Consider the following 12,815-nt stretch of genomic DNA (forward strand, 5'->3'; position numbering starts at 1 on the left):
CCAACATTTTTTAAATGGCACCTGTCTGAGACTGAGAAATGTTTAGGAGGCAAAACCCTCTCGTACACTTGTATAATGGAATATAACGGAGTCTCTAGCATGTCCTACCAAGCGTTCTTGGGTTTCAGAAAGGCTCGCTATAGTTATTATAAGTTATTATTATTATTAAACATGTGGACTGTTGCATGTGTTGAGGATGAAATGTAATAATGTGTGTGCATAGTGCACAATGGTATATTTAAAGTGACAGCAATGTTACTCACACTAACATTGCGAAATTGACAAGTTTATGAGGTCCCCTTAAGCTTATTGGCTCTAACCTGCACTCCTCCCTGAGACACGCGCACACACGCACGCACGCACACACAAACGGATGTACAACCAAATGTCAGAATCAGATGGGAAGAATTAGTGCCAATAAGCCTGGTGGGTTAATCAATCAATCACCACAGAACATGACAGCAGTGCACAGACAGTCAGAAAAAGGCTTGTAATTTGATCTGAGGTATGTTGGTAGAGTTTGATGAGATTCTATAACCGTCATGACTCATGAAAATGGCATGACAATGGTAATAAGTGTAAACTGCAAGCAAACACCTGGCAAATAGCTATCAAAACATAGTGAGAAACGTTATATGAAAGTAGTTGAAGAATTTAACGGTTAACAGCTACTGTAGTTCATGTTGATTAATCATTTATTTTTTATATTATTACCATAAGTGTTAAAACAAGAGGAAAATAAAAGTTCAATTAAAAGATCAGATGATATAATACGTTTTAAAGTTATTCCACTTTAAATTTAAAAAGTTATAAAAATCAATCAATCATTTGTTACAGTGTAAACTGGTTGTACTGGTTCTGAAAAGGTGCTACAAAACCAGACTTCTGTTAGCTTGTTCATTTTATTAATCTGGTGTTCCAGTTCTAAGTTAGTCCCTGGTTTGACAGAATAGATTAGCATAAAATTCATATTGCACAGAGTTGGTAAAATAACACTGCTGTATAATCAAACTTGCATAACTCCAGACTGTTGTGTTTCATTTGAGGCATTCATCTGACCCTCTGTTGGACTTCTAACAATAGAATGATGTTCTGTTCCAAGATCAGCAACATTACTCTCAAACAACAGTCAGCATGTTGCTCAATACATTTCATTTAGGTGACTGAAATTCATCAAAAAGCCATGAAAAAAAGTTAAATGACAGGTGTCTTAATACGTGAAAGGTTTTGAAATGAAGGTTGTCAGTGATAACAGAAAACAGTGGTAACAGTGTATGATGACCATAGGACCTCACTTATATGAACAGCTTACAAATTAAAGACAAAGTCAGACATTTATAATTATATACTGTATATACTTAATATGTAAATTAATTATACAAACATGCCCTTATTAATCAGGTGTTCAAATTAGTGAGGTTCCAGAGTGCAGAGGTTACATGGCACAGATCCAGTTAGTACATACAAAGGAATTAACATTAGGAAGTTACATGAAAATATTTTAGTCAAATGAAAAAAACACACAATATTGTTAGTGTCTAAAATCCAAGCTGTTATTACTTTGATCAAGTGAAATAAATTCATGTTAAGACAAAAGCAGCATTGTCTGACAACCTCAAAGTATATTTAAAAGTTAGTAGATCAATTTTTATATCAGAAAGATTTTCAAACAAATCCAGTAATTAACCCATTACCCATACAACCCATCATTGGTAAAACCTTAGCTGTGGCTGTGTCCTAGTCACTTTAGCAAATAAACACAGCCTATATTAATTCAGTTATTAAAAAGATATATATATATATATATATATATATATATATATATATATATATATATATATATATATATATATATATATATATATTTTTTTTTTTTTTTTTTTTTTTTTTAAAGATATGTATTTATTACTAGCCGAGTTGTTCTCATGACATCAAAAGGTTTAACTGGGATTTGAAATGATTAAGACACATTTCAGTTAAAGTCTACCAATACCCTGTTTCTCGCAATGGCTAAAAGAAGTCTTGTCTTTCCTACCTCTTGTATGTACCTCCCTCTGTATGTATGTTTATGTGGTCTATACCCACGCGATATCTTTTTGTATAATATGCTATACATTTGTATGTGTATGTAACATAAAAACTGTAAAATAAAGATGTAAAAAAAGTCTACCAATCACTTTGGCAGATAGTAGACTAGTCAACATCACAGCAGCTGAGCAGTGAACTAGTGATACTTTAGACCACTGGTTCACAAACTTTTCAGCCCGCGACCCCAAAATAAGGCGGAAATTGACTCGCGACCCCACCTAAACCTGGAGGTAATTTATGCACATAAACTTGCACGTTCGGTGCGCATTTGTAATGTGTTAAAATGGTAAAATGTACCATTTGTGATCATTTTAGATGGTATTTCATCCATTCTGTTGAATAAAAAGTTTAAAAACAAAAAAAAAACAAAAAAAGTTTTTTTTTTTTTTTTTTTAAATGACCCAAAATAATTTCGCGACCCCACGTCAGTCTCCCGCGACCCCAAGTGGGGTCGCGACCCCTACTTTGGGAACCCCTGCTTTAGACCACTGGTTCACAAACTGTTTAGCTCAAGACCCAAAAGAGAAATTAGAAGTTTGCCGTGAAAATAGCAGATCTACAAGCTCACAACGCGTCGCGCTGTGTTGTGAGCTTGTAGATCTGCTATTTTCACGACTTCTTAATTCATTTATAGAATTTTTTTTTTCTTTTCGATTTTTACATTTTATTTATGATTTCTTATTTTAATTGATTGAAATGTGTTTCTTTTTGTTTATCCTTTTTTTTTATCTTTTGAAATTATATTATATATATTTTTAAATGTAGGAAACGAAAGAAAAGCGGATATTTACCCAAAACCCATAAAAATTGGTCCATGACCCAAACATGGGTCCCGACCCACTGTTTGGGAAACAGTGTTTTAGACCACATTCCACTGGTTCCAGATCATCCAATTTATCTAGTCTTTTAATTTGTTTGTTCTCATTTCATGCAAATTAACACAAAAAATAATATTAGCAGCTGTTTTAATAACTGTCTAATAAAATATTGATTCTAGAAAAACATTCCTATTTGTTTTAATTAAGTAAAGGAGTGTGTTAGATGTTGTGTGTTTAGTAGCTGTATCTCTCCTCGGTATAAGTAATCACTATGAGAGGTTTCTTAGCTGTACATTTTGTCTTACAGCGCTCTTCTGTAACCCTCGTCTGTGATTGGATGAGCTCAGTGCTTCGTGCCTTAAGTGGATTTTGTGATTGGACGAGCTTGGTATTTCCGGCTTTGACCAAAGGCTCGGAGAGCTGTGATTGGCTGCTTACCCTGAAGGGGCTGTTGGGTACGCTGACTCCAGACCAGCTGATGGCCACGGTGTGTTTGAGGGCGGAGGTGGGGGTGTAGGAACATGAATACACACCATCTTTACTCCGCACCTTTACATCAATGGGACAGCCATCTGCATCCTGTCAGACAGACAAGACAGACAGACATGAAGAGTCAGACAAACAACTTTGAGGCCTGAGTATGGTAGCAATGGTAAACAGTGCCATCACAAAGTTACAAATGGATAAAACACAGAGGATTGAAAATGACAGAAAAATGACAGATAATAATTGTGATTGTGTGTGTGTGTGTGTGTGTGTGTGTGTGTGTGTGTGTGTGTGTGTGTGTGTGTGTGTGCACTGTGTGTGTGTGTGTTTCTACCCGAGCAATGATTTTGAGCGGGCCTTTCCCAGCATCCTTTGCATTAACAGTGAACTCGGCTGGTTGGTTGATGACACAACCCGTCTTCTCTAGACCGGGTCCATATGCCTGGACCTGAGACATAGACCACATACACTGCATTAAAAACCATGACATGACAAAACAAACAAATCATTTCATTCAGCATGTCTTGTTCCTGACCATTTGAGGGTTGCTGGTGTGGTCATCCATGATGATGGCAGCCATGAATGGACTGAGTTCTATGTCTTCATCGTCACAGGTCACATGGATGGCGTACTCTCCTGGCTCCGTGGGCCAATAACGCACGTCACATGACCCATCGTTCTGGTCCTCACATTCTATCTTTGCCTGAGACGGACCCTCGATGGCAAAGCCTGACCGCAGCAGAACAGAGAGCGTTAGATGGAGAACAGCAGAGTAGAATAAGAGCAGTCAGTGGTTCTCAAACATTTTCATGTCCAGGACACCTAAATGAAAAGCAAGTCTTTTGCACACCTACAGTACAAAGGCGACAGGTGCGTAAAAGAAGACCACCAGACGAGGGCCCAAAACATTTGGCTGTCCTATTGAAACGTTTTTTCTTTCAGTATGTCAAGGACCCCAAAATGTCATGTACTTGACCACAGATCCCCATTTGAAAATATTTTGTCCCAGGAAGATATTGTTAAACTTTTCAAAATGTTAACATAACAATAATCATATCATACAGTCTTAAACAGACCTGATATTGATCATACGTCAGGTCTAATCAGACCCGATCAGAATTGAACTGATCATTCAGTCTGATGAGACATGATCAGAGCAGCAGGATGTCAGTGGACTCACCCAGTACTCCAACATCAGTGCCTACGGACTCCACCACAAAGGCCGCTGATTTACCCACAATCCCCCTCTCCAGACCTGGACCCCACGCACGGATCTTCTGAGGACCAGCCTCAGGACCAACAGACACCTCAAATGGACTGACAGAGAGACAGACAGGCAGACAGACAGACGCTTACTATAGCAATTATGTTTATGTCTTCTAGGAGAGAAACAGACATACAGAAGTTTATTATAGCAAGTATTTGTATGTCTTCTATATTCTAATGGACACACGGAGTCAGAGAGGAGAGAAAGCATGGAGAATAAGACACACACACACACACACACACACACACACACACACACACACACACACACACACACACACACACACACACACACACACACACACACACACACACACACACACACACACACACACACACACACACACACACACACACACACACACACACACACACAGTATCTCACCTCTTAGGGATGTGCTGTCCTCCCCAGGTTATACTGACTATGAACTTCCCAGTAGCGTTGGGATAATATTCATATGAATACACACCATCTATACTGGACAGCTGTTTCACTGACTCCTCTGCACCCTCTGAATAGAGAGAGAGAGAGAGAGATCAGATTGAGGGCAAAAATAATATGAAATATATATTAACGGTATGTGTGTGTGTGTGTGTGTGTGTGTGTGTGTGTGTGTGTGTGTGTGTGTGTGTGTGTGTGTGTGTGTGTGTGTGTGTGTGTTGTACTAACTTGGTCCTTTGACAGACACCTTCAGCTCTCCACTGCCAGCGTTCCTGGTGTCCACCTTGAAGTCTGCTGTCTGTCTCACTCTCACACCGGAGGACTGGAGACCTCTACCTGTCGCCCTGCACGCCCCGGGTGCACAGGCTGGAGAGGAAGAGAAGAGAAGAGAAGAGAAGAGAAGAGAAGAGAAGAGAAGAGAAGAGAAGAGAAGAGAAGAGAAGAGAAGAGAAGAGAAGAGAAGAGAAGAGAAGAGAAGCTCAGAATGTGGGGGAGAAGTGGAGAGAGAGCAGGAAAGAGAGGATGATAAGAAGGAGAAATGGAGGGGATAGAAAGGACAGAGAGAGAGATTGAGAGAAACAGAGGGAGAGAGAGATGGAAAGAGAGACAGAGAGACAGAAAGAGAAAGAGGGAGAAAGGGATTTGATCCATACAGTATCTTAGATTTATGAAGTGGTCGTAAACAGAAGGAATACATGAAAGTGTGTGTGTGTGTGTGTGTGTGTGTGTGTGTGTGTGTGTGTGTGTGTGTGTGTGTGTGTGTGTTGCATTTTGTTTGCTTGTGTGCATTGTTTGTGTGAGAGTTCGGAAAAGTTATCTCAGGCTGAAGGAATTTGGTATTTTATGAGACACAAATGGATAATGTGTCTGAAGACGTGTGTGCGTGTGTGTGTGTGTGTGTGTGTGTGTGTGTGTGTGTGTGTGTGTGTGTGTGTGTGTGTGTGTGTGTGTGTGTGTGTGTGTGTGTGTGTGTGTGTGTGTGTGTGTGTGTGTGTGTGTGTGTGTGTGTGTGCGCGCGCGCGCATATATTAACTGCTCTCTGGCCACTGAGCTCAGAGTTGTCAACAGACACACTAAATCTCTGACTATTGGTTGATTTTGATTATAATGTAGAGTCTTCTATGGTTTGGACTTTAAACCAGATGGTTATGGTGTCATGTCAATAATAATCACAACTTTCCCAGGACCAGTGCACTCATCACCAACATGTTCACACAGCAAATCAGCCACTGGCACAAAGTACAGATGTGCCACTTCAAAACTTCACATGTCCTGCCATCGCCAAGACAGTAAATTTTCAGGGGATTCCCAGGGCAATAAGAGGGACAAAGAAGGGCATTTAAAATGCTGAATTATTTTGATGATCACTGCTTTTATGATGCTAATTAATTTGAGCAACTGGTCAAATCACCTTTCGCCTCATAATGAGTCTGACACCTTGTTCAACACACATTCTTTTGTTCTCATGTATATGGATGTCTGTTGAAGGGAAAACGGGGGTGTGTAGTGACAACTTCTTTTCAGGGGCAAAACAGTGCATTTTAAGGGCAGAAAAGGGAGGGAAAAAATGCTTTTTCAGGGCACTATCAGGGAAAGAACAGTAACGTGTGAAGTTTTGAAGTGGCACATCTGTAACATGACTTTCGGTCAGAAACCTTGTATCTCCATTTCAACTTTTTATGTTTTTATGTGAGTGTCACACAAAAGTAGTGAAAATAGCAGATCTACAAGCTCACAACGTGCCGCGATGTGATGCGTTGTGAGCTTGTATATCGGCTATTTTTCAATAATGAAAAAAAAAAGGAACAGTTTTGGACATACAAGGTTTCAACCCGACAGCAACGATGAGCAACCATGCATGTGTGTACACACACACACACACACACACACACACACACACACACACACACACACACACACACACACACACACACACACACACACACACACACAATACAGTGCCCCCAGGTAGAGGTGTTCTGACAGTTCCAAACTATGTTCAACACAGTTTTATGATCAACAATAAAGTGTGTGCACTACAGATTATGATCAACAATAAAGTGCGTTCAATACCGTTTTATGATCAACAATAACGCAAGATACTGGAGACAACATCTACTTTAACAGATAACCATTTCTAACCTCTGTCTCATCTCTCCAGGTGTGTGTGCGTGCGTGCGCATGTATGTGTGTGTGTGCATGCACTCACCAGGTCCTATGTCGACAGTGTAAGGACTCTTGGGGATCCCCAGGCCAGCAAAGGTGATAGTGACAGTGTGATGTCCTTGCTGTATGGGTCTGTAGGTACAGCGGTACACGCTGTCTCCCTTATCCTCCATGACAACCTCCACAGTGTTCTGACGACCTGCTGGGTCCTTGATCATGACTGTAACATCACCCACACCCGCACCTGGACATACAACACAATAGTATTTTTTATCGTTACCATAACATCACCTACAGCCAAACATACAACATACAACACACTAAAACCTTTCTTTACAAAGTAAATACAATCTTATTATTGCAATATTATACCTGTACATGCAACACAAGGAAATGTTATTTATAAGATATTATTACTGTGACATTAAATATGCACGTTCATACCGATGGCGGAGGAAACCATGCAAGGCACCAACCTGCTCATCGGGAGCAATAGGCTCTATGCACAGCAGCCATATCGGGAATGAATTGGGCCCCTTCCTTACTTCCTTCACAGGTGTTACCTATAATACTAATTAAGGCTCTGTTCCATTTAGTGTGGCATAGTGGTTGTCTTATTTTCAAGGACCCCCATAACTCTGAGAGTGTACAAATGGAACGAAAGGGACCCTTACAGGTCCATTTGGTTCCATTTGTACACTCAAGAGTTACACACCCACCATAAGGGGCAATTTGGGAACCAAAATGGAGTGTTTCTAGTGAGCCAACATGCACAATATCAGCACCCTGACAAGAATGGAACAGAGCCTTCATTAATATCATTGGTAACACCTGTGAAGGAAGTAAGAAGAGGCCCAATGTCTTGTCCAATATGGCTGCTGTGCATAGAGCCTATTAGGGGTTCAGCGTCTTGCTCAAGGACACTTCGACACTAACTCTGTGAGAGCCCGGGATCAAGCTCCCATCCGGCCAATCTACCGGTCACTCTACCCCTGAGCCACTGCCGCCAAAGACAGCGCTAAAGATTGACCATGGACACTGAAATCAGGGGTAGAGGATCACGTTGACTTCCTTCACGTTAGTAATTATTCCACACCACCAACCTGCAGTGTAGATTTCAAAGTAGGTGGGTCTGTTGGCAATGTTGCCCGTGGGTTCAATTCCAGGGCCCTTGGCGGTGACCTTGGAGGGGTCGCCCAGGGCTTTGTCCACGGACACCTCGAACGGGCTCTTAGGAATCTGCTGTCCAGCAAACAGCACTGTCACCTACAGCAGGAAACAACAACAAACAACAGAGAGACCGTCAGTCAGACAGACAGGTAGAGTAGTGAAAATGTTTTGGTCCTCTGGACACAGTGGGTGGCCAATAACAATAATACAACAGTATACTTTCTCATTTGTGTGCTTTACAAATACAATGTGAGCAGAGTGGGTGACTTTAACTTCAGGCCTTTTTCAATGTTATTTTGCTGCTCTTCGTAAATTGTGTTTCACTGATCCTCGAATGTAAAATTGCTGATATATAGAATCTGATTATTGTACTGCTCACCATTGGTGGATGTTACTGATCTAGGATCCGTTCACTACGAGTGTCTCACCTTATGATTTCCCATCACCTGGGGGATGTACGTCACACAGTATGTCTTCTTACCCTCATTAGGCTCTGCTTTCAGCTGAACACACAGTCACACACACACACACACACACACACACACACACACACACACACACACACACACACACAGGTTAAGACATCATCTACTGTCGGTTCATCCTGTAGTTATACTCCTCATCTCTCTCTCTCTCTCCTGTCAAAGGAGAATATAGCGTACCTCCTCCCTCCTGCCCTCAGGGTCCTCCAGGTACACGGTCACATGACCCTGTCCTGCACTGAAGGTGTCCACTGTAAACACAGCAGGACGCAGAACACGGTTCCCTACTGGCTCAATACCTGGAAGGACAGACAGATAGACAGACATACAAGTGAAACAAACAGAGAAAGGCCAGAAAGGGAGAAAGACAGAAGATTCTGGTGAATTATTTTCTTTGGATTGTTGAGACAGACAATAAAGATAAGGATATTTATCACAAAACTGACATTTATCTGCCCTGGACTGATGGGGTGATAATAGGGGTCGGACAGGGTGCTTGATAAGCTTGTGCTGATTGTGTGGGGCGGCTGTATCTTCTTATGGGGGTAAAGCTATACCTCTTGGGCACTGGTTCTCAACCTGTGGGTCGGGACCCCGAGGGGGGTCCCCACATGATTTTAAGGGGTCCCCAGATGATCAGCTTAATGTGCAACAATGTTTTCTCACTTAACAGTAAAGTGTATAAAGGGTATTGCACATTTCTAAAGGGACAATTTAAGACTTTTAAGACCCTTTTAATACCTCTAAAATGAAAAATGTTATAAGAAATATGTTATAATAATAAGACCATCACTAAGTCAAAAGTAACCAACAAACTATACTATATATATTTTTTAAATAATGGCCAAATTGTCAAATATTACCTAAGAAAGAGGCAAACATGCCTCAACTCCTCCAATTCTAAGAGCTTGTCAGGGTGGGGGTTTCCCAGTTCAAATAAGATTATTTTGTGGGATCGTTGCCTGAAAAGTTTGGAAACCCTTGCTCTAGGGGTTATACAGCAGCTGACCAATCAGTAAAGCTAAAGAGCCACTACATGTTAAACTGGCACAGTGATCTCACCATATGAAACATGGAAGAAACACTAAACACAGCTGCTAATGGTTAGCTAATAGCTACATTAGCTAACCATTAGCTAATGTACTGTAATAGTAATATTCATGGCTGATGAGACTCTAGTGTTTATCCGGGGCAGAAATTAACCAAAAACAGTGGAAAAGGGCTTCTGTGTTTTTAACCAACTCCCTCCACACACTGTTGGGCAATCCCTGTGGGACTATCGTTTGTTTGCCGGTGCAGTTCCTTGTTGACAGTAATGTAAATCTATCAATTCAATGAAAGTGTTGATGAAATGCTATTTTCTCATTAAAACAAATTATCACCCGATATTCATCATTGCCTTTCTTATCCAACATGGCCTGCAGCACAGGCTGCACAAAGCGAGCTCTGGCAACAACGAATGTCCAGGTGCTAATCTCATATAATTTATTGGAGGATTGATGATAACCTGCATCATCATACAGAATTAATAGGCTGATTAATACTGTACATATTCAGACTTGAAATTGCCTGCAGTGTAGCACAGCTGTGTTGCCCAATACGTGATAGGCACTGATGTCAGTTGGAACCCTATATCACTTCCTGTAACATGTAGTGCTGCTGTTCCACCATGGAAAAACTATTGAGGTGCGCATTTTTGTGCCTCTGTGTGTGCCTCTGTGTGTGCCTGTGCGTGCGTGCGTGCGCTGGATGCATCCTGTGGTGTGTGTGTCAAGTCCTGTAGTTAGTTCAGTCTATTGTTTAAATTCCTGCAACTCATTTCCTAACATTGTTTTTCAGTTAGACCGTTTCCGTTGACCAAGATCATTTCACACATATTCACATTGTAAACCTGTCCATTATCATCAATGGAAAACCTGTCTATGAACATAAATAGAAAACCTGTCCATTAACGTTAATGGAAAACATGTACATTAATATCTATAGTGCTAGGCAACGTGTCGTCACCACGGGGGGGGGGTGGGGGGTGTGGCATAGTAGCTGCAGACATACTGGTGGAAGTCAATGTTAAGTCAACCTGTTTATGCCCCACCATGATGTCCGCACTACCAAATGACACTTGTTGACGCCCCCTTCAGGATTTTTTGCTACGCACTATAACCTATCAATAAACATAATTCGAAAAACTGTCCATTGAGCTGTGTAGAATTAAGGTTCATTGTGGTCTTCGGTGATTGGAACAAGCTGTAGTTTGTAATAATTGGGGCTGTACAATATGGAGAAAGTATGCAATACTTCATAAACTTGTTGGATCCTGCGATAGCAATCTGAGATGAAATAAAACCAAGCTGTGTGCGTTTTTGATTGTACAGATAGATCTGTCACACTGGTGCAACTGCTTCCCAGAACATCTTCGACAAATCAATAACACCGCATGCGTGCGTGCGTGCATGCGTGCGTGCGTGCGTGCGTGCGTGCGTGCGTGCGTGCGTGCGTACGTGCGTACGTGCGTGCGTGTTACCTGGTCCGTATGCACGGGCTTTCTTGGGGTTGAGTTTGGGTTTGAGAGGAGCTCCAGGTTTCAGTTTGGCTTTAGGGAACTGTGACAGGTAGGTCATCACAGACTGTTCATCTGCACTGGGGTCTATTATCTCCTCTGGAGCCATCACCTACACACACACACACACACACACACACACACACACACGGAGGGATCGATAAATATTAATATAGGCAGACAGCAAGAAAAAAGAAGAAAAGAAGAGAGAAACACATATTGGTTTGATTACAGAATAGACGGACATATGGACTGATATGTGTGTACTTTATACATACAGTGCAGTATAGACAGACAGAACATTACATTCGAACCGGTTAGACTACTTGTCCTCATTCAGCTACTGTAAATGGCTTGCTAATTGTATGTTTTAATCCCATATTTGTACAGGTGTGATTCAGGTGTGATTCAGGTGTATTAAGGGTGTGTGTGTGTGTGTGTGTGTGTGTGTGTGTGTGTGTGTGTGTGTGTGTGTGTGTGTGTGTGTGTGTGTGTGTGTGTGTGTGTGTGTGTGTGTGTGTGCGTGTGCGTGTGCGTGTGCGTGCGTGCGTGCAGCAAACACCTCTTAGACAAAATAATGGTTCAGTTGAGGACACAGAGAACATATGGAAATTGACATCTAGACTGTGATTAACGAAGAGAAGAGAAGAGAACATTCTAACCTGTGGTATTCCTAGCCAGTCGTCTGCCAGCTGCATGGCTTCACTGGCGTTGTCTGATGGTTTATTGTCCCACGTCTCCCAGTCTGGACAGAGACCTACACACACGCACGCAGGCACACACACACACGTTAAGGTTTTGTCAAATTAATGTAAATCTAAGTTGTAATGAATAGAGAATACAGCTTCTAGCTCCTAGGATGTATTGGTCTCATCTTTTCCTCATAATGGTATGGTAGGATAACATGGATGTGTGAGCTCAGACAGAGATTCAAACAGTTATGCAAATCAAAACATTAGCCAACATGGTTTGAATCAATGCAAGACCAATCTGGGAACCCATCGCCAAATAAAAAGGAAAAACAGCGCCCTCTGCTGTTTTTTACTCTTTCACTTGGCTCTGGGGGGAGCTAAATGGAGCACCCGTGCGCAAGGAAACCGGGGTTTTTGGTCTGCCCTCAGCTTATGTTTTCATTCCCACTAACAATATTTCTACACGGAACACTAACACCACTTCTCCCAGAGAACATGGATCGTTTTGGTTATAAGCCCACTTTTCTATGTTTCTATGATGAAAGAGCAAGTTAAAATGTGAATATCTTTCCGTGGTTTTGTCTGCTCCGAGGACGCTATTGGTAAATGAGTTTCGTTTTGTTTTCAGTGGGAAGCGAGAGCAGACAG

General features: G+C 41.5%; 1 protein-coding gene across 2 annotated transcripts in view; it reads right to left on the reverse strand.

Annotated features, from left to right (window-relative positions):
* The window catches only part of flnba (filamin B a), a 76,019-nt gene that overhangs the window by 39,226 nt on the left and 23,978 nt on the right, over nucleotides 1-12,815 (reverse strand). For both annotated transcript variants that reach the window (XM_084063050.1, XM_084063049.1), the window contains exons 4-15: nucleotides 12,138-12,232; nucleotides 11,440-11,587; nucleotides 9,099-9,217; nucleotides 8,865-8,939; nucleotides 8,370-8,532; nucleotides 7,310-7,510; nucleotides 5,329-5,466; nucleotides 5,044-5,170; nucleotides 4,573-4,709; nucleotides 3,928-4,121; nucleotides 3,727-3,840; nucleotides 3,345-3,485 (exon numbers count right to left, since the gene is read on the reverse strand). In XM_084063050.1, coding sequence (XP_083919176.1) covers nucleotides 3,345-3,485; nucleotides 3,727-3,840; nucleotides 3,928-4,121; nucleotides 4,573-4,709; nucleotides 5,044-5,170; nucleotides 5,329-5,466; nucleotides 7,310-7,510; nucleotides 8,370-8,532; nucleotides 8,865-8,939; nucleotides 9,099-9,217; nucleotides 11,440-11,587; nucleotides 12,138-12,232 — 1,652 coding nt within the window. The remainder of the gene's footprint in view (nucleotides 1-3,344; nucleotides 3,486-3,726; nucleotides 3,841-3,927; nucleotides 4,122-4,572; nucleotides 4,710-5,043; nucleotides 5,171-5,328; nucleotides 5,467-7,309; nucleotides 7,511-8,369; nucleotides 8,533-8,864; nucleotides 8,940-9,098; nucleotides 9,218-11,439; nucleotides 11,588-12,137; nucleotides 12,233-12,815) is intronic.

Source organism: Gymnoscopelus microlampas, assembly GCF_963454915.1.
Source record: "Gymnoscopelus microlampas genome assembly, chromosome: 7".
Taxonomy (NCBI): domain Eukaryota; kingdom Metazoa; phylum Chordata; class Actinopteri; order Myctophiformes; family Myctophidae; genus Gymnoscopelus; species Gymnoscopelus microlampas.